This window comes from Antennarius striatus, chromosome 17 (assembly GCF_040054535.1).
Source record: "Antennarius striatus isolate MH-2024 chromosome 17, ASM4005453v1, whole genome shotgun sequence".
In the NCBI taxonomy this organism is placed as follows: domain Eukaryota; kingdom Metazoa; phylum Chordata; class Actinopteri; order Lophiiformes; family Antennariidae; genus Antennarius; species Antennarius striatus.
Window position 1 is genome coordinate 18,700,431 of NC_090792.1, and position 24,009 is coordinate 18,724,439.

At 46.2% G+C, this 24,009-nt stretch overlaps 2 protein-coding genes across 2 annotated transcripts; one reads left to right on the forward strand and one right to left on the reverse strand.

The window, feature by feature from the left end:
- Positions 1–2,911: 2,911 nt before the first annotated feature.
- Positions 2,912–15,877, reverse strand: rps6ka5 (ribosomal protein S6 kinase, polypeptide 5). Its single transcript, XM_068338401.1, has 17 exons — positions 15,746–15,877; positions 12,404–12,475; positions 12,092–12,310; positions 11,891–12,006; positions 11,709–11,810; positions 11,268–11,351; positions 10,759–10,862; positions 10,522–10,672; positions 10,225–10,386; positions 7,529–7,654; positions 6,988–7,121; positions 6,798–6,891; positions 6,040–6,210; positions 5,628–5,819; positions 4,322–4,481; positions 4,073–4,236; positions 2,912–3,337 (listed from the first exon to the last, which is right to left on the reverse strand). Exons 1-17 carry the CDS (start codon positions 15,813–15,815, stop codon positions 3,020–3,022), a joined length of 2,439 nt encoding a protein of 812 aa, XP_068194502.1. The 5' UTR covers positions 15,816–15,877; the 3' UTR covers positions 2,912–3,019.
- Positions 15,878–17,423: 1,546 nt separating this feature from the next.
- Positions 17,424–23,771, forward strand: hadhab (hydroxyacyl-CoA dehydrogenase trifunctional multienzyme complex subunit alpha b). Its single transcript, XM_068338403.1, has 20 exons — positions 17,424–17,550; positions 18,806–18,847; positions 18,946–19,016; positions 19,133–19,266; positions 19,500–19,638; positions 19,730–19,849; positions 20,144–20,246; positions 20,345–20,467; positions 20,543–20,661; positions 20,751–20,807; positions 20,887–20,996; positions 21,108–21,242; positions 21,392–21,563; positions 21,639–21,725; positions 21,806–21,946; positions 22,017–22,085; positions 22,208–22,403; positions 22,492–22,606; positions 22,702–22,847; positions 23,007–23,771. The coding sequence occupies exons 1-20, from the start codon at positions 17,484–17,486 to the stop codon at positions 23,150–23,152; spliced, it is 2,292 nt and encodes a 763-aa protein (XP_068194504.1). The 5' UTR covers positions 17,424–17,483; the 3' UTR covers positions 23,153–23,771.
- Positions 23,772–24,009: the final 238 nt, after the last annotated feature.

Sequence of the window (24,009 nt, forward strand, 5' to 3'; positions counted from 1 at the left end):
CTTCCTCTTTCCTAAAAAGGAGTGAACCTGGTTTTTGGGAACCTGTTTTCTTTGGAACAATCGGGTCTGCGGTACATCAGCTAATGGAGCCGGCTCCCGGAGGGAAAGCTCAATATAGGACACTTCTCCTCTTCCTCCACTCGAGCTATTAATACCCCCAAACAAAAGAGGAGGGGCTGAAGGAGGCAGCGGCGGGGGGGGGAACTCGTGCAAACCGACTCGGACGAGAGCCGCGCGTACGTCGGCCTTCCGAGCTTCCTGTTTGAACGTCTACGGAGAAGAGCTGCATAGTTTAAAGCGTGACGAATGAGCCGGCGTGACACGGGCCAAACAGAACGGTGACACACGGAGCGTTTCTTTGCATATTTGCATGAAAAGAAAAAAATCTCATGCGGATGAGAGCAGCTACCTTACAAGTTAATGCTTTGGTTCAGGTTCAGAGTGCATTCCGATGGAAGATGAGGGAGGAGTGTGTTAAAACGCAGTTCGTGTCCTGACTGAGCAGCTGCACACACACACACACACACACACACACACACACACACACACACACACACACACACACACACACACACACACACACACATACTGAACAAAAACACACACACGGAACACAGCGTTTCTACTGTTAGCATGGAAACAGACTCGTGTTCAGTCATACTGGCGTACCGCCGCCGTCAGGATGGACTCCGTACCGCGTCACATGACCGTTTGGATCACATCCCACATGTCATGTGTAACCTTGATTAATTTATTTATTAATTTTTTTTCAATTAATCTAGATCGGCATCAATTCTTCCACTTTTCTGTTCTGTTCGTCGTTTTGAGACGGTAACACAACGCTAAAGGCTGCTAACTGCTAATTCAAAGGAAGAGGAAGTGATGCTAAACCTCCATATGTGGGTAAAATGATCCAATGAGAGCCCGCCTCTGCATTTTAAAGGTTAAATATAGCAGGAAATTTATCAATAAGGGCCGAAAGGTATGAGAAAAAAACCCTGATATTACGATATCTTGAATCATAATTCATCATTCTGGGTGCAGTATTTTCCACACTACCTTTTATTTGCTCAATTTCTTATAATCCAATGTGCCTTATATATGAAAAAAGTTTTAAAATAGACCATTCATTGAAGATGAGTTCTCAGATGAGTTTTATAATCCAGTGCACTTCATATAATCCAGTGCGCACATTGAGGGTACACTTTATAATCCAGTGCGCTTCATAGTGTGGAAAATACTGTATTTTAGAAGTCCATCCTCTTCTAATTGAACTGACACCCCCCCCTCTGCTTCTACCACAGATGGTTCAGTCCAATTTAGCATCATAGGGAGTGTGAAATTTACGAAAGTGTGCTAATCTGAACACACACACACACACACACACACACACACACACACACACACACACACACACACACACACACACACCGGAAAGACCTCACAGCGCGTAGCGTCTACTGGTCTGACACCAGTAAGGAAATACTTGAACGTTACGATATTCAGACGACAGCAAAACAAACAAAAGAGGTTTCAGGTGTTTCTACCTTCAAACGACAAAGATTCAATCAGAGAAGTAAAAAAAGTCACAGAATCAGGCAAGAAAACAGAGAAGAAGAAGAAGAAGTTGATGTTTGAGTTTCGGAGCTGTCACAGTGAAAAGATCACCGCTTCAGTGGAGCAGTAAGAAGAGCAGGAGACACATCTGAAGGAGAACCTCCTTCATAACAGGTAGAGGAACGTCACAGGTGAACTTCACCCAAACATCACCACCTCCTCACCTCCAGGCTGATGGGAGTCTGACGGCGTTCAGCGAAACGCCTGAAGGAGGAGTCACAGAAGCAACACCTAGAAGATCTGAAAGCTTCACTTAAACCGCTGAGCTAAACATGTTAGCGCTAACCCAACAGCGAGCCGTACGGACGGGTTCTTCTCCGTCCAATCAGCAGGGAGGTGAGGGAGGGAACGGCGTGAACTGTTCCTTTAAAGCCTGGAAAACGAAACGAGGGGCAACTTTTTTCACTTTTTTTTTTTTTTTTCAAACTCAAACCTAATTTTCTGACTTTTTTTTGGGCACATTTAAAAAACAAACAAACAACAACTTAGAAACTAAAGAAGCTACTTGAAGCTGCCCAATAAACTCAACCTCACACATCTGAACTCGTTTTGCACAAATCCGATCCGAGTACCGCTCAATCCGATTGGTCGAGCTGACAGCTAGCTTAAACGAAGTTCCATACGCAAAAATCGCTACTGGGCTAAAAGCTGAGCCTCAGAGTCGTCAGACTATCAACACACCGCTCTTGTTCGGGGGCCACACCCCCCCGAACGGCGACAAAACCACAGATTTGGCTGAACGTCCATATTTGGACGTTCCTACAAAAAAAACACTTTTTGCTGCTTTAGTCCTTATAAATAAATACTTTTTTTCTTCTTCTCTTTTTGACACAAACGCAGCTCGAATCCCAAAGTTCATCCATAAATAAACATAGAAATTTGCTTCTCGCCTAAAATCGTAGAAGATGGTCGTCATGGAAACGGCCGCGAGGGGAAAAAACACACAAATGTTAAAGTTTCTTCTTTTTCTATCCGTTATTTCTCTTCAGATCCATCTGAGCTTGAAAGAAATTAATAATAGAGCTTATATCATAAATACACTTCAGTCTTTAAAACTCGCATATAAATTACCCTGCTCCCTCTCACAGAGAAGCCCCCCCAAAAAAAGAGGCGGGGTCGACTCTCCTCCCCCCACTTTTTGACGTCACAAAGCATCCGTGACGTCTCTCCGGCGTCCGTTTGGACCGGCGGCAGCGGGCGGGGCAGCCCTTAACGTGTCCCAGTCCAGTCCCTGATTGATATGCGAACATATGGGGGGAGCTGGGGGGTTCAGGGGGTCGGGGGGGGGGGGGGCTATTGCTAGTCATGAGGTGTTGTTGCTCCTGCTGCATGCTTGGTTTTCCAGACGAGCCATGCAATCTGAGGGACGGACAAAAAAAGAAAGGAAACTCCTCCGGCTGCGTCACGGTCCTGAGAAGTCGAAGGCCGGGGGGGCGGGTTGGTGTTCGGAGTCCGGCCCCAGCGCCACTGGCATGTCGGTGGGCGTGGTGATGGGCGTGGTGGTGGGCGTGGTGCTGGAGGGCTGCGGGTTGGCGCCGCCCCCTCCCGGGTAGGTCTTCTCCTGCGACTGGGAGGAGGAGGAGGAGGAGTGGGTGCTCTCGCTGGAGCTGCTGCGGGTGTCGGTGCTCGTGCTCGTCTTCTTCATCTTCCTCCTCTTGGCCAGCGGCGCCTTGTCCACCGTCTGCAGGCGGAAACCTTCACGCTTACATTTGTTAAAGGCCTGGGGAGAAAAGATGAGAACCAGAAAGGGGGGGGGGGTTAACTGATGAACTGATTAGTTTTGGTCTTCAAATTTTCCAATGAAAAAACATTTTTCATGTAAAAAAAACCCAAAAACATATTTTGTTCAGAACAGGATTCAAAAGTCAACGCCTGGAATTATAAAAAGCTTAAATTAATTATAATATTTAAAATGAGAATTTAAATGTTTTACTTGGAGATTGATACAATTAAATGCTATTTAGAATTAAATAAATATTTTAATTGCAAAATAGTACTTCAAATGTATTGAATTTTTTTATAAAAAAATTGTTAACTATTTTATACAGTTTAAATCATATAATGTGAAAATATTTACGTAATAAAATCACTGCACATTCTATTAAAGTTTTAGCATTTATTCTTGATAAATTAGATTTTCATAAAATTTCACTGCCTCTATTTTTAAAGTTTATTTTAAAGAAACTATAAAACAATGAAAAATTCAACAACAACAACAATAATAATAATAATAGTGATAAAAATAATAATAATAATGTATAAGTTACTTTACTTCTATGCGCCACGTGCGGAAATTTTCCATAATTTCACATTCAATAATGTATAAAACATAAAATACAATAATTTGCTTAAAATGGTCACTAAATTTGACATTATTAATAAAATTCTAAACTCTTCTTAAGTACATTTTTAAATGATAATGCTGAAGTCCTTCACTAAAGCGGACTGTTCTCACGTTGAAGGTGGCTTTGACGTAGGTGTGGACGGAGGCGGTGGACGAGCCCAGGATGTCGGGGGTCATCAGCGGGTTGGAGGGCAGCTGGCTGTCGTCCTGGAGCCAGGCGTTGTAGCGCAGGCCGCTCATCTTGATCCTCTTGTTGGGGTCGACCGTCAGCAGCTCTGACACGAGGAGAAGGAACCTCTAATCAATAATAATAATTATCGATAACCAACCAGGTGGCGTCCTGGGTAACGGTTTGCTCACCTTGGATCAGGTCCTTGGCCTGCTGGGACACGTTTCTCCAGGCCTCCCCCTCGAAGGAGAAGTCCCCCTGCTTGATCTTCTTCATGATCTCCTCGGCGCTGGTGTGAGTCAGGCTCTTCTCCTGACACTGGAACGGCACCTGGCCGGACAGCATGGTGTACTGCAGACAGACAGGAGACAAACCGTCTGTCTGACGTCCTCCTGATGGTCACATGACACACGGTCTGGGCCCAACGTGAGGTAGGAGCCACAGAGCCCGTTTTTAATTCATCTGTTTGAAAACTCCTCTCCCATCAGGCCTCACGTCTCATTAGGACGTTGGGAACGGCCCTGGAGGCGGTGGCTGTTCTGCTCTCTGTCCTGCCCCCCCCCCCCCCCCCGTGTTTCCACTCTTTGCTTCCAGTTCTTTGAACACACAGCTTGTCAGGAGACATTTCATCAAACCTCCATGGGGGCACATTACTCCCCTCTGCCCCCAGGGGGCGGCGCTGAAAAAAAACGGAACGGGAACGAGGAAACGGAATGGATGAGTGACCGAATATAGAAGTCTGTCAGCGCTGCCTCCTCTTCCTCTCCTTCACTCCTCCTCCCTTCCTCTCCTCTTCCTCCCAGCAGCGTTAGGATGACAGATCCGGCGTCTCTGAGCCTTAAAACTGTGTCAGTTCACCGCGGGATGCTGAGCGTTGTAGCGCACAACAGGGAGATGAGTATCAGGCAAAACAGAGCAAACACACTGATATGTAAAAAACCACACACACACATACACACACACACACACACACGTATGCAAGCGCGCGCACACACGATCTTAAGTGCCGACAAACAAGAATCAGCAACTGTTTCATCATAAATTGTGCGGCTCACGCTGAAACTATTCGTTCTAGAAACGCTTCTTTAACAGCGTTGGAATAAAAAATTTAGAAAAAAACCTTTAAATTGCAGTTTTAAAAAGGAAAATCACTAAATTCAGTTCCTCAGAACGAGGTCACTTCCTCCAGGACACCAAAGGAAGTGATGATTATCCTGGTTGTTAGAGGAATAAAATTGATGCCACATATCTGGGGCAGAGGTTTACATGACAATCGAATGTAGCCTTAGCTTAGCTCAAATGGAATGAATGAAATGAATCCGGCTTTAGCTTTAGCATGTAGCTCGTTTCAGACAGCTAGAGCGAGGATGTCATCAAAAAGTTAGCTTTAATCACGCCGTAAGAGCTGCGAGCATTTCTGAAAACATCCTCCTTATTATTATTATTATTTGCTTCCTTATCCTCTGCTTCCCGTGGCGCCCCCCCGAACCCACTCACCAAGATGACCCCCAGGCTCCACAGGTCGCAGGACTCGTCGTAGCCGTCGTACTTGAGGATCTCGGGCGCGGCGTACTGCAGCGTGAAGCACGGCGTCTTCAGCAGCTGATTGTCTGGAGGTTTGAGGCGAGCGAAGCCGAAGTCGATGATCTTTATCTCCGAGCTCTCGCTGTCGTCCGTGAAGAGGAGGTTCTGGGGGGGGGGGGGCAATCCGAGACACGGGTGGGAGTCATTTGTCTCCACTCGGGAAAAACACTCGATGGATCCTGAACCGTCTCATCGGTCACGTTTGACCCGACTTAAGGTCAAACAGTTTTACACAGAATATGGCCGAGTCAGAAAATGTTGAATCATGTGTGTGTGTGTGTGTGTGTGTGTGTGTGTGTGTGTGTGTGTGTGTGTGTGTCCGTACCTCCGGCTTCAGGTCCCGGTGCACCACCCCCACGTCGTGCATGTGGCTGACGGCCGACACCAGCTTCCTCATGATGCGGCTGGCTTCCGTTTCGCTGAAGTGCTGCTTCCTGCGGATCCTCTCCAGCAGCTCCCCCCCGCCCAGCAGCTCCAGGACCAGGTAGGTGTGGAGCTGCAGATCACATGACAGCGTTTTTTACACGTCTCACCTGACACCCCCCCATTTGAAACCTTTACTGTATGCTCTGAACGTGGGCGTTTTGTGGGGTTTTGTTTCTGATAAACCTGAAGGGTACCAAACGTATTTAGACGGAGCTAGAGGTGGTGCTGAGTGTCGTGATGGAGGTGAGGCTCAGATCTGGGTCAGATGCCTCTGAGGTACAGTCCTCCGCCACCCCCCACCCCCCTGCTGGGCTCATCAGACTGAAGTGGTTTTCCTGGTTTTGAAACATCGCGGCTAATCAACCTGTTTGAGGTCATCAATCCAGGGGCTCCCGTTCATACCTGACATCGACATCCGTCCCGGGTGACCCTGTGGGTTCACGTCTAACCAAACACCCTCTTCTGATTGGATATCGCTTGTTTCTATTCACTAAGGACGAGATGTCGAGACGACACAATACATTCAGGATGAAACTGCGAGCGCCTGGAGAGACGTTTATAGGACGGTTGTCAAAGATCTCCAGGGGGTTCCCGGTGGATCCGCCCTGCTCCAGTTCCAGGACTGAACTGGATCTGGAGCAAACGGGTCGGACTCACCTGGTCGTGGTAAATCTCGTGAAGCTTGACGATGTTGGGATGGCCGTCGCAGAGCTTCAAGGCGGCTATTTCCCTCTGAGTTTGTGCTTCCATCCTGCAGCAAACACAAACGCATCATTAAACATCTGCACACAAACACACACACACACACACACACACACAAAAGCTAACAGGTTAGCCCGATCTTTACCTCTTGCTGACTATTTTGACGGCGTACTTCTGTCCGGTCTTCTTGTGGGTGCAGCGTCTGCAGATGGAGAAGCTGCCCTCCCCCAGAGCGCTGTCCCTCAGGTCCATCTCGTAGCTCATGTAGAACGGAGAGTCCTGCAGGAGGAACGGAGGCGGGCCGTCAAACACTTCTCCAATTTTTTTCATTTGCATAAAAAAACAAAAAAAAAAACAGAAGCAGTTCCAAATGTGCTCAAAAACACGGAAGTGAAAAACACAGATTGTGACGATCTGAACTGGAGGCGACGGGATGCTTGTTTTACGACCATCAGAGGATATCAGGGGGATTGAACCGACAAAAACAACCAGGATGACGATGAGAAACTGGCTTATATAAAAACATATCAAATAACAGGATGATGAAAAGTGAATCTGAGCGCGGCAAAGCAGAAGAAAGAGAAGAACGGTGGGGGGAGGGGGGAAGGAAGAGCCTCATCTGTCTCTGGCAGCAGCCATTAGCTTAAGTGTGTTTGTAGCGGAGGGCCGCGGCCCATTCGTCTTACCTTCATCATGGCGCTGCGGGCTACGGCGGCAGAGCCCGGCCTGTCGGAGCCCCCACACAACTGGACGGGGTCGTCCATCACAACATTCCTCTTGAACAGGATGGATGGGGCCATGAAGGAGTAGCCCTGCAGTCAGAGACACAGAAACGCAAAGTGTTTACGCTTCACAGAGGAGGAACCGAACGTTCTCTTCAGTTCACAGCCGCGGAAAAGATTCAGTTTGTTCTGCATCTGTTAATAGATGTAAAAATATAAGAAAGAAGCCCAGAGTGTTTCACTGTGTGAACCTGGACTGTTTCACTGTGTGAACCTGGACTGTTTCACTGTGTGAACCTGGACTGTTTCCTCGTGCGAACCTGGACTGTGTGTAGAACACAGAACCACCATTGACATCAGACATCGTGTCATATATTAAATCATTAAAGACGTCAAGTTGCTTTGCATTGTGGGTAAATGTCACAAACAGCGGAGACACACCTCTGATTTCTGCTGGGGGGGGGGGGTCACTTCAGGTGATGTCATCAGTATCTTAATGACAGATTATTTCATCACCTGCTCCATCAGCTGTGAATCAGAACCATCCTTTCTCTGACGCCTGCGTCAACAAAACTTGTACACGCAGGCGTGAGGACTAGCCTTCCTCTTCCTCCTCCTCACTTAAATTTGGCTGATGGGACAAAGGATTGTTGGTGGGAGGGGGGACTGACAGGCCTGTCACTCAGGGTGACAGCGGCGGCTGTTTAAACGCTAACACATTCAGGAAGTCGCTGCACAAAGACGCACAACAAACTTTGACATTGTTCCACCATCCAGAGGGAGTCCGACACGCCATAAATAAATCACATTTTAAATACATGCATTATTTTCTGTGAAACTCTAAATTGTTGTCGTCTTTGCAGCCTGTCAGCCTCACAATGCAGCCTCTTCTGCCGGTCCCTGAGTGACGCCGCCTGTCCAGCTGTCCCTATTGTCCCCCCTGTCATTGTGGAGCTGAGCTGGAATCCAGCTGTGGGGAGCCCGGAGCTTTGAGCCGGCATTTCCACTGACACACACACACACACACACACACACACACACACAGCTGTGTGGCGTGTAGTGATGGATGGATGGACGGAAGGATGGATGCTGAATGAATGAGATGCCCCAAATTGCCGGGCTTGAATATTTGATTGCTCTGCTGTGAAATTACATCTTGGCATCCTTAATGCAATTTTAATTTTGTTTTGTGAGGCGCCGTTGGGGGGGGGGTTTTGAGCAGGGGCGGGTGGGGTGGGGGGGGCAAAGCGCGCGGTTTCAAATTGAGACTGCTGTCGTTATCTCAGAGATTGCTAGGCTTGCAAATTATAAAGACCGCAAGATTTCAGACGGTGAATGGCAGCTGGGAGCGGGGTGGGGGAAAAAAAAAGAAAATAAGAAGCCAAGATGAAGTTGGCAATCAAAGACTGGAGGCGTAACCGAGACAGACGTGGCGATGCTCTCCAAGTGTAACCTTTTATTCCACGAGAGAAGCCCGTTAATGGATCTATTGATCTCGCCAGCTCAAGGATCCAGGAGGCAATCAGAGTTGAAAATTTCATGCAATACATCAGACAGCCATCAGCTGGCAGCGACTTGTGGGCCACATCGCGGTTCAAAGCTACATCAAAAATAGTCATTCACATCTGTTACTTCAATACGAGCCGCATGTGGCAGCAATTACCCCAATAAAGGAGTCTTTAGTGGGGGGCTGAATGGCAGTGGATACAGACAGGCTCATGTTGACTTACAGCAACCTTTTGAGGACATTCAGAACTTCACTTGACTACTCTGATTGCTGTGGAGTATTTCAAATATAGTCGCAGACCAAAAAAAAAAAAAAAAGTGACATTTTCTACTCGTGTCAACATTTTCACGAGCAAACATCGGCACAAAAGCAGGAAGAACGGCAGGCAGCTAAAGGAGGGTCCCGCCAACGGATGACTTCACTGACAGGTACGGTGGGGGATGGGAACGACTCCTGCGATAGCATCGCTAATTATTGTTTTAGCTTTTAGCTCCTGTTTTAGCAGGAAAGATGAAGAACATCACACCTTCCTCAAAATCAATTTATGTGGCCCGCGAGAGAATAAAAAGGTCAGTGTGTCTTAAAAATGACCAAAAACTACATTTCCCACAATGCAGTAATTAAGCCCATTTTAACACTGACAGAAACATTTTTGAACTAAGTTAATGTCCTCACTTTGTTAGATGTTTTTTTAAATAATTTTTTTCTATAGTTTTTGTTGTTGTTGTTTTTTTTAGATTGATGGTGATGTGGGTTTAATAACCTGACAAATTAAAAGGATTTATTTTAAAACGGAGCAACAAACGAACATATTTTTTCTGTGTAACTGTAATGTTTGTAACTGGAATAAGTAATAAATTCAGAGTTATTTAACATTTAGGAGTAGTTACATTTATTTTAGGTTACATTGAGTTACATTTAGTTACATTTATTAGTTACTTCTGGCCCTTTGAGGACAGTAACGATGAGTTTGGCACCCCCGCTCTGCAGTGTCTATATTCACACCCGACACCAAAGCATTGATGCTAACAAGGGGTCATTTAGAAAGTATAAAACTTTACATCCCCTTCAACAGGACTATCCTACTATCTGATTGGACTATTTTCAATCAGCTGACGTGAACACGTCCTTCATTCCGGCGTCAGCCTCCCACCTGGAAGATGCGGTCGCAGTTCTGAGGCAGAGCTGCCGGGGAGTAGGTGGGGTCCATCTCCGTGAACTCTTCGGCGAAGTTGCTGACGTCCAGCTCGTCCCGGATCACCGGCTTGAAGGGGGCGGGCATCTTCTTGGCCGCCAGCTCGTCCCAGCTGACCCTCTAAAGCGAGTTGAAAGACAAACACGGCTATCAGCGCGGCGTACACAAACACTCTGTTCCAAACGGGAACAGCCCACCCCGACGCCCGGTTTGTCTAAACACTGTGAGGAAGAGGAGACAGGCGATGAGATCCACCTGGTAGAACGGGTGTTTCTTGACGTTCTCCACTCCGTCAGGACCCGAGCCCAGCCTCTCCTTCGGGTCTTTGACGAGGAGTCGCTGGATGACGTCTTTGGCCAGCGGTCCCATGTCTTTAGGGAACGGAGGGTCTTTTTTTAAAATCCTCCTGTGGTGTGAAGAATACGACACGTCAGAGTCGAGGTTAGGAGGTGAACTGTTAACCGTGGTCGGTGATTGGCTGAGAATCCATACTTGGCAATGTCTGTGTGCGAGTTCTCGTCGCCGTCCACGGTGAACGGGGATCCGCCGGTCAGGAGCTCGTACATCAACACGCCGAGGCTCCACCAGTCCACCGCCTGGAACGCAGGAAGACAGCCAGGACGTAACAGACGGAAAGAACGACCCAACAAACACAACTGACTCATCATCTGGACCCTTTGAGCCCATGAATGGGAGGGCAGCGGTCCCACAATGCTTTGGGACAACTATGCCACACTGAGCTTTTCTTTTTGCCATCTTTTTCGAGAATCCCTGACGCTACAAAATCAAAAAAAAGGGTAAAAGTTGTCACAGGTGAAATAAAAAGGGTCAAGCAAGTTTGATTGTTAGGTTTTCTACTGACATGAAAACTAAAATTCAACTTAAAAAGGTCCAACTTCCTGTTACGTGAATGAAAATCAAGATATCAAAAATCTGGACGAACCCAGATTGGTTTCTGGATTTAATCAAACATCCTAAAAAGAGAAAGAATTCTGAATTACCTTGTCGTGTCCGGATTCTCCACCTTCCACAATTTCTGGGGCCATGTACTCGATGGTCCCACACACAGAAAACGCCCGTTCCACCTGTTTAAACAATCACAGAATTAGTAAAGGACGGAGAAACGTCTTTAGAAGACGAATCCAAACAGGAAAGAGAGTCTTCACTGCAGGAGAAAACCATTGTTTTAATGTTTCCTCTATAATTACACTCATTGTGGACTCGTCTTCCTTTTATTTGTCACAAACACAAACAGGAAGTTGTCATGGCATTATTTAATTGGTGCTCCATCCTCGGTAACTCAGCTAATCCGCATTATCAAGCCTGCGTGGGCGGGATTTGATCGGATCTGACTGACAGTGACGAGGAAATGACGTAAAAGGGATTGAAATCAAAACTTCCACCAGCTCAAGTCTGGGGGAGTTCACGTCGGGACGGACGACCTGATCGAACTCTTTGCTGAGGCCGAAGTCGGTGAGGACGATGTGGCCGCTGGAGTCCAGCAGGATGTTCTCCAGCTTCAGGTCCCGGTAGACGATCCCGAGCTGCAAGAAAAACAGAGACGACGATGAAGAACAGCCGGGAGACTCTTCATCAGACCAGAATGACGGGATCTGGGCGTCACCTTGTGCAGATGCTCCAGCGCCAACACGATCTCCCCGCTGTACAAGGCCACTTCCTGCTCCTTAAACCGAACACGTTGCACCAAGTGGGTGAAGAGCTCGCCGCCGTTGACGTAATCTAGAAGGGAAGAAAATGCACTTTGGCGCTCATTCGAGAAAACCTGAGAAAAGTGGTCGGTGTACTCCACCAGAGGGGTCCTGACCCAGGATGAGGTGGAGCTTGGTGTCCGTCTGGAAGGCGTAGTGAAGCGTGACCAGGAACGGCGACTGGCGGATGTGCTCCAGGACCTGGCGCTCGGTGCGCGTGTGCTCGGCGGTCTTCGCCTTCTGCACGATGGTGGCTTTCTTCAGGACCTTCATGGCGTACAGCTTCCCGGCGTCGTGGCCGCTCACCTTCCGCACCAGGAACACTTTTCCGTACGCTGGAGGTGAAAACGTATGAAAAGCGAGGCTCGAGTCGGATCAGAAAGGATTCTGGGTGTTCGACAGGAAGAGGAGGTTGTGGGTTCGCTCACCTCCTGTCCCTAAAACCTTCAGCAGCTCGAAGTTCTCGATGCCCACCTTTTCCACGTGACCCGTCAGGTTGGCTAGAGTCACAGCAGAAAGAAGCGTTAGCATGTGTGCAGCTAACATTAGCATTAGATTTCATCTAAACTTTATCAGCATCGTGTTTTTTGGGGGCTAAAACCAAGATCACATGACCTGCAATACGACAGAAATCAATGACAGCGCTGCTGCTTCTTCTTCTTCTCTGAATGAGACAGTCCGGATGCTACATCGCCGTACTGTCGCCCTCTACTGGTCATTAATAATGATCTTTTACTTCAGAGGAAGCCAAACATTTTTAATTCATCCACATTTGGGTTCAAGAGCTCAGGGTAAAAACAGTTCCTCTGCACCGCTGGGGAGTAAAACCCGTGAAACCCTGGAGGCCCCATCATACTAATATTTATAAGCAGCTACACCTTAATATTTTTCACATGAGCTATTTTCCCACCCAGTCTTATCTGGATGCTGACGTTCGCTGCATGACCAGTGTTGTATAATCAAAGACGAGCCACTGGAAAGTAAAGTACGCTCTTCAGATCGTCGGTGGTGCTGATGGGAAAATATGATGTTACACAATCAAGACGTTACAGACGCGAGTGGGTCGAGTGGCGGATGCAGATTGGAGAACAAAAGTGGGTCTGATTAGAACGTGGAACCACCTTTAATCCTGGAGAGTCCGCATCCTCAATATCTAATCAATACCTGTGTGAACGCGCGTGAAACCGATCGAGTGATTTAGGTCAAACCCTCTGCAGTCAGTTTGGTAACCACAGCTATGAATGATGTATTCTTGCATTTCATTTTCGACACAAAAGAGTGGAGGCGCTTTGAAGATGAGGAGTTTGAAGAAGAGGGGATTCAAAGCGGCGTTTTGACATCGGGAACGCTGGGAATCTCGTTTTAGAGCCGCATAAAAACCCCGATGTGAAGAAACAGAGACAGGATTTAATATCGCGTTGGGGTTAAAGTTCATCTCTGTTGTCTTCATCGCTCTGCTGTAATCAAACGAGTCAGCAAAATCCTCCGTCGATGATCACCGACTCGCCGTCGGTGAAGCACCACGCCGCCCTAACGACATCTCCATCCGAGCGGAACACGCTGGCAGACATCTTGCCCGCTGTAGTGGACGCATTCTTTCTGTCTCCCACTATGGAAACAGGCTGCTGAGCAATTAAAACGCCTGATTGGATGGTTTCTCCCATCACGCACCCTGAAGGGAATTATTACACTTCTCAAAACAGAACTTCCGTTTGTGACATCTGAGGTCAGAGGTTAAGTTTGACGTCTCACCGCTGGATGAGAGGAAACAAATCAGTCTCTTCAAAGTAATCATGAAATGATTGGTTTCCTTAGTGATCAATGGTAAAAACACAACATTATAACCTAATGATCACATATTGATCATCTGCATGCATCACTGAGATTATTCAACTGTAGAAATAACAGTAGAAGAAGTTACTGGAGCTGCGCTCTCGACGTTTAACGATAATGTTTGATAAAGTTCATTATTACGCTTTCAGCCCCTGCATAGTGATAAATATCTGAAGCTTTCTGTTTTTACTTCATTGCCTCTCCTGGTTCGAATGCTGTGAGTTCACAACCGTGAGAAATTTATCCCAACAGAAACGAGCGCCTGGGTGACAACTAGACTTACTGCATATTTAGGGCAGGGCGGTAAACGGAGGAGCAGCGCAGTCATGTTGCAGCCTGAACAACATTACTGTGTCATTAGAAACCCAACCAGTTGGAGCTGAAGCAGCTCCATTCAGGAATGAACCCGAGGAACTGAATAATGTTAACAAAGCCAACCATCATTATGCATTTAAAAGCAAAATGGTTCCGACTGACATTGTTGTTTATGTGAATTGACAGAATCTATTTATCAGGTTCCTTCAACCACCACATCAATCCCCAGCAGCTTCAGCAGATCAATGCAGCAGGTACTCAAGTGTTTTTACTGCAGGCTCTAATAGTCCGATCCTTAATGACCAGCGTCGCCAGTTTTACCTAGAGAGCCTTTAGCTGCAAACCTGAAGCAGATCCAGACTCCTGCTTCTGGTTCCTGAGGAATCCTAACCCAAAGGAGAAAAACAGCTGTACATTAAATGATTCTGGATGTTTTGTGTTGAAGAAATTGGATGGATGCATGTCTGCGATGCCTCTAGAATGATGCAGGACTTCTTCTGGTAACAGGTCTTGATGGTCTCTAAGGTTTGTTTGGGATCAGTATCCTTTAGGAACATCCAAGCTTCATCTTCCTCACAGATGGAGATATCTTCTACGGATTTCCTGATTTTTTGATGGGATCAATCTGACCCGCCACAAGGCTGCAGGTTTACAGTGGACCAGGAGTCCCTGCCATGCTTCATGCAGGAAGGGATTCATCTGCATCTTCCTCTTCCACACAGCTGATCCAGAAGCCCAGATGGTCCAGTATGGTTTCAAGGCTCCACAGAAACCCATCCCAAACCTTCTTGGTTTGATCTGGATGGTTCTGAGTAGCTGGAGTCTCTTTTCTGAATCAGCAGAGGTGAGTTTCATGAAGTAGATGGAGATCAAGACCTGAACAGAAAAACCTGTGGGACTCTGCTGTTGAAGTAAGAAATCAGATCTACCTCTAATCTGTTATTGTGATGATGATGATGATGATGATGATGATGATGATGATGATGATGATGGTGATTATAAGTTTGCATTATTGAGAGTCTGCGGTTATATCTGTCGTATTAACCCATGCAAACCAATCTTGTTAACTCTGATTATTACAAACATGCTTATATCTAGTACAAATTAGCTAATAAACCTGATACAACTCAATAATTTTGCTTTAGATTGAATCTGTTTGAAATTATATTTTGCATGTTACACCTGCAGTGTTTTCTAGTTTGTTTTTTTAATTAAAACTAGCAGAAGTTGACAGTTCATGCTAACAAGTCCAGGTAACATCAGGATTGACTTAGTGACTAAAAGCAATCAAGGATCAGTTCGTAACATTTGATTTAGCCTTGTTCCATGTCAACAGCTTAGCTTTAGCTAATGCAATAAGATGGGTCGGTGAACACTAACAAGCTAACGCTGCTGAAACAGCTAGGTTAGCATTAGTTAGCGTCCTTTAGCAGCAGCCTTACAGGTAATAAGGGCAGCTAGCCTTCCTTCCTCTGCCATGTTTGGACTCCCATCGCTGCTAGCGCTCACTACTGACAGTGACAGCTTCAAGCTAGCCAGCTAGCCCGCTAACATTCCCACCAGCCATGTGTGAATGCAAACACAAGGTGTTTAATTTTTAAAGTTAAAACGGTCCCACTCACCGTTGGTCAGCTCGTGTTTCACCGTAAAGAGGTCACCTTCTTTGGAAGAGCCCTCCATCGGGGATGGCATCGTAATTCCCACTTTACTTCAAAAGATGCTCTTCAGCCAAGCCTGCGTTCAGCCCCCCTCCCACCCCACCCCCCCGGGTAAGTTTGTAATATTAGCATGCACCAGCTCAGATGGGAACGTCAGGGAATCGAACCCCTAACCGTTAGGCGCCAAACTTATCAATTACATCGATAGAACGGTGCTACTACACGTAGCGGTAAACCTGGAGGAAACACTCGCTTCCTCTAGTACACGAACACTATCGCTACCCTTCGCAACCTGACAGCTCCTCTTCGCTGATTGGTGTTGCTACATGAGAAGCTCTACTCTGATTGGATGATTCCGTTGGCCCGACACGTACGGTCCCGCCCCTTTTAAAACACTGATGCTGCCTTCCCGTGTCCGTCATTTACGCGGAATTTAGACAATACAGTTGTAATAAAGATAAATATAACGTAATTGTTACGTTTTAAGTTTGTTGTATTACGCACAACACCGCGAGTAACTAAGTACTTTGCTCAGGTTCTGTATTTAATTATAAATAGTGTTTTGAGAGAGTTTTTGGCACTGGTGCACTTTTAATTTCACGTTACGATTCTAGCTCAATGTAATGTTATGTAAATATGAAAACTGACTAGAACAAGTTTATTGACAGATACAATTTATGGAAAGAACATTGCATACATAAGATAAAACATGATGCAAATGATGAATTATTGTTGATATTTATGTGGAAATACTTGCTGCTTTTAAAGGGATCGCATCAATCTCTGCACTATACACGGGAGGGTATAGCATTGACATGATTTAAGTTAGAGGGCAAGCAATTCTTTTCAATAAAATGATTTCATGACTATTCCACCAGCACGGGAAAGCATCTTTCAGAAAGTTGCCTAAGACAGCATATCTTGTGAAAGTGATGAGGTCCTGATATTTGAGGTAAAACGGAATAAATAAACCCCATATATTTTCTCTGTAAAGGAACTCAGTGTAGGTGAACATGTCCACATTGAAATACAACTGAATAAATGTTAAGCAAATCCTAAATCAAATCATAGAATCAAATAATTGAAATAACCCAGATAATTAAATTTACACTTTCAAGCTTCTTGTTTTCAGAGCGTCTAAGAGTAAAAACCTCCAGTTACAAAATCAAGATATTTCCTCTCAAGGATATTTGAAAATATCGAAATCAGATCACATTCTAAATTCTGTGGCAAGCTGCAAATTTTATTTCTCATAGTTTTGATGGTGTTTTAGGATTTAAATCTGACAAACTGGTTTCTGCTTCCCTCTTGTGTTAGCTTGCTGCTATTGTTTTCATTTCATTCTAATTTACATGCTTGTGTTTTCTTATATACATAATAAGACACATTGAAGTGTTCGTGAAGCCACAATATCTAATGTTTGTCCTAATTTGAACGACAATGTAAAATAAAATATAATTCTGGACGCCAGCAATCATATATTCAATTTATCGCGGGACTACGAAAGTTGACGCGTTAGGGGGCGTTTTGTAGTCCTTAAACATCCAATGAGAGACGAGGTTTTCAAAGCTAGCCAATCATAGGCGGACATTTTCCACCGAAAGCCAATCAGCGCGTGAGACGGTTTTCAGGAAGTGCAAACTCTTCAGGGAGCTAGCTAGCTCACTTCACGCCACACAGCCGACTGACCTCCGCTCCCAACATGGCTGGTGTAAGAGCCCTTGGTGTTTTGTGCAGGTTAACATCAAGGAGATACCCTCTCTGCACAGGTAAGTAAAACATTCAGCTGTATTTATAAAATATAGAGCTGCCATGAGGTGAAAGATGACGAAAACACGTAGCTTACAGGGCACCGTAGACGGCTAATTAGCTCGTTAGCCCCGGAGTCATTGAGAATCGGGTGGTCGTGCTTCATATATTATAATTATTACGCTTTATCTCCAAGACATAAGATCTAAAACAATAGTCGCATCAAAGTACAAGTTATATACGTTTTTGATTTTTGTTAGGAAGCTAACACACTTGCAATCTTTGCTAACTAGCTAACTAGTCGCTAAACTATTTTTTTTTAGTAATGGTGACTTTGGTTCGGTTCGAAGTTTATCAGTCACTTTTTTTTTTTTTGACACGAGTTGTGATAATAAAATGTTCCCGATGGATGCTTTGTGTGGAGATTTACAGCCGTGGACCGTGGATTGTCTCCTGTCACGGCCGCGGCTGTCTGAATGAGAGGCAGGGAATGTAGGTGAAGGGTCGCTGCCTAGCGGAATCCACAGTGGGAGAGAGACCGTGTGAGGTCATGGTTGTGTGACGTCACCGACTCCTCTCTCTCTATATATATATATTTATAAAGTACAGACTGATGGGATATTAAAACGATCATCTAAATTAATAACCCAAAGTTTGTTCATTATTAACTTTAATTGATCATTAATAACCATTTAGAGACACGATAAGCATCATAAGTTTTGTCCTCCTCCTCATGGACCGCTATGACGTCTAGATGACGTCATCACAGGTCAGAGCCGCATATAGACATACTGTATATCCTTACGCATCTGTGTCGTTACACGTTGGCGGTCTGTTGTTCATCTGGGGAGATAATGCTAGTATATTATGGGATGGTTAGCGTTCACGTCTATGGTGACGTATCTCATGCCAGGGATGTGATCCCTGTTCCAGCTGGGGGGGCTCTTCATCCTGTTTTCTCCCCAATCTTTATGTTGATTAATGACTTGGGTTAATAATAGATTACTCCTTTACATATGGTTATATTTTTTTTAAAACTGTTGCTTTCAGGCACATGACAATCAGTTAAATGTGACCAAACCAGAATGGTGGGAATTCTCCCAGAGGACTCTCTATGTGATCGGTCGTAACGTTGTGCTAAAATATTTGTTTTTGAATCCTTGAAAGCATTTTAAATGTTTTTCTTTTCTTTTTTCCCCCACAATGACAGCTATGTTGTTCAGAGTCATTCAACCATTAACATGTGACTTGATTCTGTCAATCATTTCTCTTTAGGTGGTACCTGCCGCACGTTCTCAGTAGCTTCTGCGATGCTCGGTAATCCCTCACACACACACACACACTCACATTAATGTAAGAAAAATACTTCAGCATCCCCCATGTCCTCTCTCTTATGATATCTCCTCTGCTTTCAGCGCGAACCCACGTCAGCTATGAAGTCAAGGGCGACGTTGCTGTTGTTCGGATGAACGACCCAAACTCCAAGGTATGAGGTCGATGATTATTCAACAGTCTAGAATTTGTTCATGTTATGATTTTGCAATGTCCAGAGAGGTTAGTTTTGCTGTAATGACTTCCTATCATTCATTGCCCCCACCCCAGGTCAACACACTGTCGGTCCAGTTCCAGAATGAGATGACTGAAGTCCTGAGTGAGGTCTGGAAGAACGATGCCATCCGAAGCGCCGTCCTCATCTCCACGAAGCCGGGATGTTTCATTGCAGGAGCTGATATCAAGTAAGAACGTCTGATGAAAATACAGATGAACATTTATTCTAAAATATAAATATAGGAATCTATTTTTCTGCGGTGAAGTTTGGGCGGGTTCACGTCTGGTGTTGCGTCTCTGGTGGCCTCTACTGATCTGATCTCACCTTCACGCTCCTGCGGTCAACAAACGTTTGTTTCTGACAGATCGATATTTAAGTGTTGTGAGAAATGAACGAATCTTTTAACTGGATGTGTGTCAGCATGATCCGGGCCTGTAAGAACGCAGAGGAGGCGACCAAACTCTCCCAGGAGGGCCAAAGGTTGTTCGACAAGATCGAAAACTCCCCCAAGCCCATCGTCGCCGCCATCAACGGCTCCTGTTTAGGAGGAGGCTTGGAGGTAAAAAAAAAAAAATGTTTGCCTAAGCTGGAAATATTTATCAGGATGAGAATGGGATTATAGTCTCATTTGCAAACTGTTTGCTTTACAGTTTGCCATCGCCTGCCAGTACAGAGTGGCGACGAAGAGCAAGAAAACAGTTCTGAGCACCCCTGAGGTCATGTTGGGTCTGCTGCCAGGAGCCGGAGGCACCCAGAGGCTCCCGAAGATGGTTGGTGTCGGAGTTGATGTTCAATCCACTGGAGTTCATTCTGTAGAACCCATCAGAACAGCCTTCATAGTCTTCATCATTCTAATGTGGTGTCAAGAGTTTAAACAGCTCAGCTGAGACGAGATAATCTGGTTAATGCTTTAACTGGTTTAACATGTTTATGTCTGGAGACCTGACACACACACACACACACACACACACACACACACACACACACACACACACACACACACAAAAAACAACTTTTTCTTTTAAAGGTGTATAATCGATACCTTTGTGACTCCCTGTCTTCAGGTCGGGTTACCCGGTGCCTTCGACATGATGCTGACGGGAAGAAACATCCGAGCAGATAAAGCCAAGAAGATGGGGCTGATCGACCAGCTGGTGGACCCCCTAGGTGAGCTCTCTAGACCCAGAACCCCCCAGGAAGGGTTAGATTGAAGTCATTACTTCCTGTAGAGGCATCAGCTGATCGTATTTCTGCTCCCGTCCCAGGACCTGGGCTGAAGAGTCCAGAGGAACGAACGATGGAATACCTGGAGGAGATTGCCATCGACTGTGCCAAAGGGATCTCCAACAAGAAGATCTCACTCAGCAAACCCAAAGGCATGATGCAGAGTGAGTTCCCTTCATGGTTTCCTTGTTTTTCCAGTCGGGTTTACATCGGAATTAAAAAGGCGTTTCTGTCCTCAGAAATTCAAGACTACGTCATGAGCTATCCCATCGTACGGAACCAGATCTACAAAACCGTCCACGGAAAAGTCATGAAGCAGAGCAAAGGACTTTACCCAGCGCCCCTGAAAATCATCGAGGTCCCAAAAAAGTCTCTTATTGATTTAAGAAATGGATTGATTGAATGATTCCTCCAGCTTGTTTGACGTAAATACTTTCCTCTTCTCAGTCTGTGAAGGCTGGAGTGGAACAAGGAGCCACCGCCGGGTATTTAGCTGAGTCTCAGGTGAGGTCGGATTGTAAATGTCGTGTTTAAAGTTAGTAGAACTTCACCAGTAAACACCAGCGTTAATGTTCGGTCACAGAACTTCGGTCAGCTGGCACAGACGACAGAGTCGGCCGCCCTGATTGGTTTATATCACGGTCAAGTCGCCTGCAAGAAGAACCGCTTTGGGACCCCTAAGAGAGAAGTCAAGTGAGTCCAACGTGGATCTATTTGTACTGCAGAATTTTACCTCGTTTCCTTCAGTTTCCCCTCACAAACGTGTTAAAACACCAACCGTCTCCGTTGGTTACGACCCACCAGGACTCTGGCCATCCTGGGAGCGGGTCTGATGGGAGCGGGTATCGCCCAGGTGACGGTGGACAAAGGTGTTCACACGATCCTGAAGGACACGGCGGTGGAGGGGCTGGCCAGGGGAGAGCAGCAGGTTTACAAAGGGTAGGTGGGCCGATAGAGATCCAGACAGGACCCTCAAGGCTGGAACGACTCCAGACTGACATCATCGGGTCGATCAGTGTCATTGAAAGATTTCAAAATTACCCTGTTGGAGCCTAAAACCTGTTCCCTGATGAATCATTTTGCTCCAGACTCAACGATAAGACCAAGAAGAGGAGCATCACGACCTTCCAGAGGGACTCCATCCTCTCCGACCTGACGGGCCAGCTCGACTACAGCGGCTTCCAGAAAGCCGACATGGTGATCGAGGCCGTGTTCGAGGACATCAAGATCAAACACGCCGTCCTGAAGGAGGTGGAGGCGGTAAGTGAGCTGGAGTATCGTTAGCGTTAGCTTCAGGAAAGGTTGATCCACCTTATCCAACATGTCCTTCCGCAGGTGATTCCTCCTCACTGCATATTTGCCAGCAACACGTCGGCTCTGCCCATCAAGGAGATCGCCGCTGCCAGCAAGAGACCAGACAAGGTTTCGTGCCCGAATTCGAGGCCCAACCTTCAAAAAGCTTCACGGATGTGACCGGATGAATGTTTCTCTGCTCTCCTCAGGTGATCGGGATGCACTACTTCTCTCCGGTGGATAAGATGCAGCTCCTGGAGATCATAACCACCGATCAGACGTCAAACGACACGACGGCGTCCGCCGTGGCCGTCGGCCTGAAGCAGGGAAAAGTCATCATCGTCGTCGGGGTGAGTTTCAGCCCCAGTTTTGATTGTGGAAACTTTACAAGACCTCCAGTAACAAAACGTTTCTCCCCAGGACGGACCTGGATTCTACACAACAAGGTGTCTGGCTCCCATGTTGGCTGAAGCAGTCAGAGTCCTTCAGGTTAGTGGGATTATTACTGGGGAGGTGCTGCTGGGTCGTAGGAGGTATGAGAAGAAAGGTCATGACCTGTAGTGAGAGGAGTGTAGAGGTGGTTACCATGGTTACTGCTGTTCACCCCGCAGGAAGGCGTCGACCCCAAGAAGCTGGACTCGCTCACCACCAGCTTCGGCTTCCCGGTGGGCGCGGCCACGCTGGCCGACGAGGTCGGCATCGACGTCGCCGCCCACGTCGCCGAGGACCTCGGCAAAGCTTTCGGTTCTCGCTTCGGCGGCGGAAACGTGGAGGTCCTGAAGACGATGGTGGAGCTGGGGTTCAAGGGTAGGCGTGATCACACTGAACCCCGGGTGAGGGATTAGTTAATTCAGATGGATTGACCCTCGTTTCTATTTTGTTTTTAATCAATAAGGTCGCAAATCTGGAAAGGGTTGCTACGTCTACATGCCAGGACTGAAGGGCAAACAGATCAACCCAGATATAAACGACATCCTGCAGAAATACAAGCTGACCCCTAATCCCGCCGTGTGAGTCTCAAAGCTCCCTGAGATTATTTCACGTTTCACCGGCGTCGCATCGAACGATTTAAATCCTCCATCTCTGAATCTCTCCCCCCCCCCAGCTCCTCGGACTCTGACGTCCAGTACCGACTCGTCTCTCGGTTCGTCAACGAGGCCGTGCTGTGTTTGCAGGAGGGGATCCTGAACGGGCCCCTGGAGGGGGACATCGGGGCGGTGTTCGGTCTGGGGTTCCCCCCGTGCCTCGGAGGTAAAAGCACAATAAGTGGTGTTAAAAAGTGGAGTGTAGATTCCTGAGACAGTCCGGTGTCAACATTCGGTGATCCAATCAGCTCTGAGTACAGGTGTGAGCTGCTGGACTGTGATTGGATGGATTTTAACACCTGGTCTGATCCTCTTTCCCCCCCAGGACCTTTCCGGTTCGTGGACACCTTCGGCGCAGACAAGCTGGTGGAGAAGATGAGGCAGTTTGAAGCCGTCTACGGGAACCACTTCACGCCATGCCAACTCCTGCTGGATCACGCGCAGGACCCAAGCAAGAAGTTCTTTAACTGAGCGACCCCCCCCCCCCCGCCGCCGCCCCACCCCCAAGGCGGGACGCGATCAGAACTCCAGCCTGTCGCTAGAATGTGCCTAAAGTTTCTACCAGTGGCAGCAAACGTGTTGAGGATCCAATCAGTTAGCAGTTAGCAGAGGGGCTCCAGCTAAATGTTTTATTAGAGAAATGAAAGACTTGTCAAAAGTTTTGAGACACTTCCCCAGTCATCAGTATGAGAAGGTGTCTCTTAACTTTTGGCAATTTTTGTCTAGAGGAGTTATTTAACCGATACTCATTGATAGATGCGTCAGCAGATACCAAACAGGAAAGATTGATGGGTTGATTGCATTTCAGTTGTGTTAGCATTCATGAACTCAGTATCTGGCAGCTGAGAGCGACGTTAGCAGGAAATGTATGTTTTTTATTAATTAAATTGAGGATGAGGTGAACGACTCACGCGTTGTGGATGTAAAGGTACCGTAGAGGCAGAAAATGAAAAACACTTTTCGACTGGCAAATTCTTGATTGTCGGTGAATGTTTAACATCTGATGTTTTTTGTGTAAAAGACTAAAAGGCTACGTTTGAATAAAATATGTAAATGTGAAGCCTGAATAAAAGTTTCTTATGAATCCTGACCTGTTATTTTTTTTGTTAAAGTTTTGCTTTAATCAAGATGAAAGAATTAGTGTGTGTGTTACTGTAAAAAAAAAAAAAAGCCAGCAGGATAGAAAGCATGGGTTTAAATAATGTAAAACATGAATTTAAAGCATTGTCCTTAGATTTTTGATATTCTGAAATTGCAATATCATTATTTCAAAAGAAATTATAAGATTTTAAAACTAAAAATTCTGTATTACTTAAAAATATTTTTAT

Coding starts and splice junctions, on each gene's coding strand:
- hadhab (XM_068338403.1), top strand. CDS start 17,484: ATGGCTGGTGTAAGAGCCCTTGGTGTTTTGTGCAGGTTAACATCAAGG. Junction 20,468..20,542: donor ACCCAAAGGCATGATGCAGA/GTGAGTTCCCTT, acceptor TTCTGTCCTCAG/AAATTCAAGACTACGTCATG. Junction 22,086..22,207: donor AAGCAGTCAGAGTCCTTCAG/GTTAGTGGGATT, acceptor TTCACCCCGCAG/GAAGGCGTCGACCCCAAGAA.
- rps6ka5 (XM_068338401.1), bottom strand. CDS start 15,815: ATGCCATCCCCGATGGAGGGCTCTTCCAAAGAAGGTGACCTCTTTACG. Junction 11,811..11,890: donor CGCTGGAGCATCTGCACAAG/GTGACGCCCAGA, acceptor TTTTTCTTGCAG/CTCGGGATCGTCTACCGGGA. Junction 10,387..10,521: donor AGAAACACCCGTTCTACCAG/GTGGATCTCATC, acceptor AACTCGCTTTAG/AGGGTCAGCTGGGACGAGCT.